General features: G+C 40.8%; 1 protein-coding gene across 1 annotated transcript; it reads left to right on the top strand.

Annotated features, from left to right (window-relative positions):
• The first annotated feature begins 206 nt into the window (after positions 1-206).
• Positions 207-1,133, top strand: LOC139510763 (uncharacterized). Its single transcript, XM_071297290.1, has one exon. The coding sequence runs from the start codon at positions 207-209 to the stop codon at positions 1,131-1,133; it is 927 nt and encodes a 308-aa protein (XP_071153391.1).
• Positions 1,134-1,344: the final 211 nt, after the last annotated feature.

The following is a 1,344-nucleotide window of genomic DNA, read 5'->3' as shown; positions in this document are numbered from 1 at the left end:
CAAGTTTATGCAATGAATCTTCAATTCAAAAATCACAGAGTCAGAATATTACAAGTAACACAGAAAATGGCACGCCAATCATGCATACATCTGCTTAACAAGAAAATTCTACCGTCTTTTTGAAAACGGCAATCGCTCCAATATGGTCCTATAATCAGTGCGCCGACGCTCACATCCTTTTCGACGAAGGAGCGCAACGATCATTTATGACGCAGGAAATAGCCGACAAGTTGAACGTCAAGCCAGACGGAAAGGAAACCCTCAACATATCCGCCTTCGGAAATTCTGACAAGAATGTTCGTCACATGAATAAAGCCACAGTGTATTTAGAAGCAGACTCAGGAGAGAAAATACCTTTACTGGTATTGATTGTATCTACCACAGCAGCGCCGATTCAGAATAATCGCAGGTACATTTATTATTTGAAGGGACTTAAACTAGCCCACCCTTTATCAGAGGATAATAGCATTGAAATTTCATTACTCATCGGAGCAGACCACTACTGGGATGTAATCAAGGATGATATCGTTCGAGGCGACGGACTGACAGCGATGAGCTCAAAAATAGGATATTTGTTATCTGGAACATTTACATGTACAAGAGGACAACGCAATTCACAAATGATGCACATATTATCTAGTCACACAAAAGAGGACTATGACATTGAGAGATTTTGGAAATTGGAGTCCCTTGGTATACAAGGAAACGACAAACTTAACACGGAGAAACAGAACATCAAAGAATTTTCATCAACATCGATAACATATGAGGATGGAAAGTACGTTGCAAATTTTCCATGGATTGAAGAATGTCATGAATTACCGACAAACAAGATGATTGCAAGAGCAAGGACCCATAGAGTCGTTAACCGCTTAAACCAGGAACCAAACTTATTCAAAATATATGGCGACATAATTAAAGAGCAGGAAAAACGTGGTTTCATCGAAAAGGTAAGGGAGAATGAGGACGAGCCACAGCGCAGACACTACATACCGCATCACCCCGTCAAGAAAGACATTTTGTTTGCTGAAACCACTGCGACAATTATCAACAGAGGCCACAATCATGCGAAGGGGTTATTGAGAGACATTGTACTGATTATGCCAAATGAACTACCGGCATCAGGGGCGTAGCTACCCGGAGTCACGACAGCACGTGCATCCACGTCGTTTTCACAAATAAAAAAAATAAAAAAATAAAAAAAAGCAGAAGAGAGAGATGAGTTGGTCAATCGGAATCGGAGACTGTTGGTGTCTTTCCGTCTATCCCGGATATTAGTTTGACAACCTAGTTACAAGTGTTGACGTAGCTGTTTATTCAGAAAACTTGAAGATCGTAGCTCCG

This window comes from Mytilus edulis, chromosome 2 (genome assembly GCF_963676685.1).
Source record: "Mytilus edulis chromosome 2, xbMytEdul2.2, whole genome shotgun sequence".
Classification (NCBI taxonomy): Eukaryota; Metazoa; Mollusca; class Bivalvia; order Mytilida; family Mytilidae; genus Mytilus; species Mytilus edulis.
Note: the sequence above shows the minus strand (reverse complement) of the source record. Positions and strands in the feature narration are given on the sequence as shown.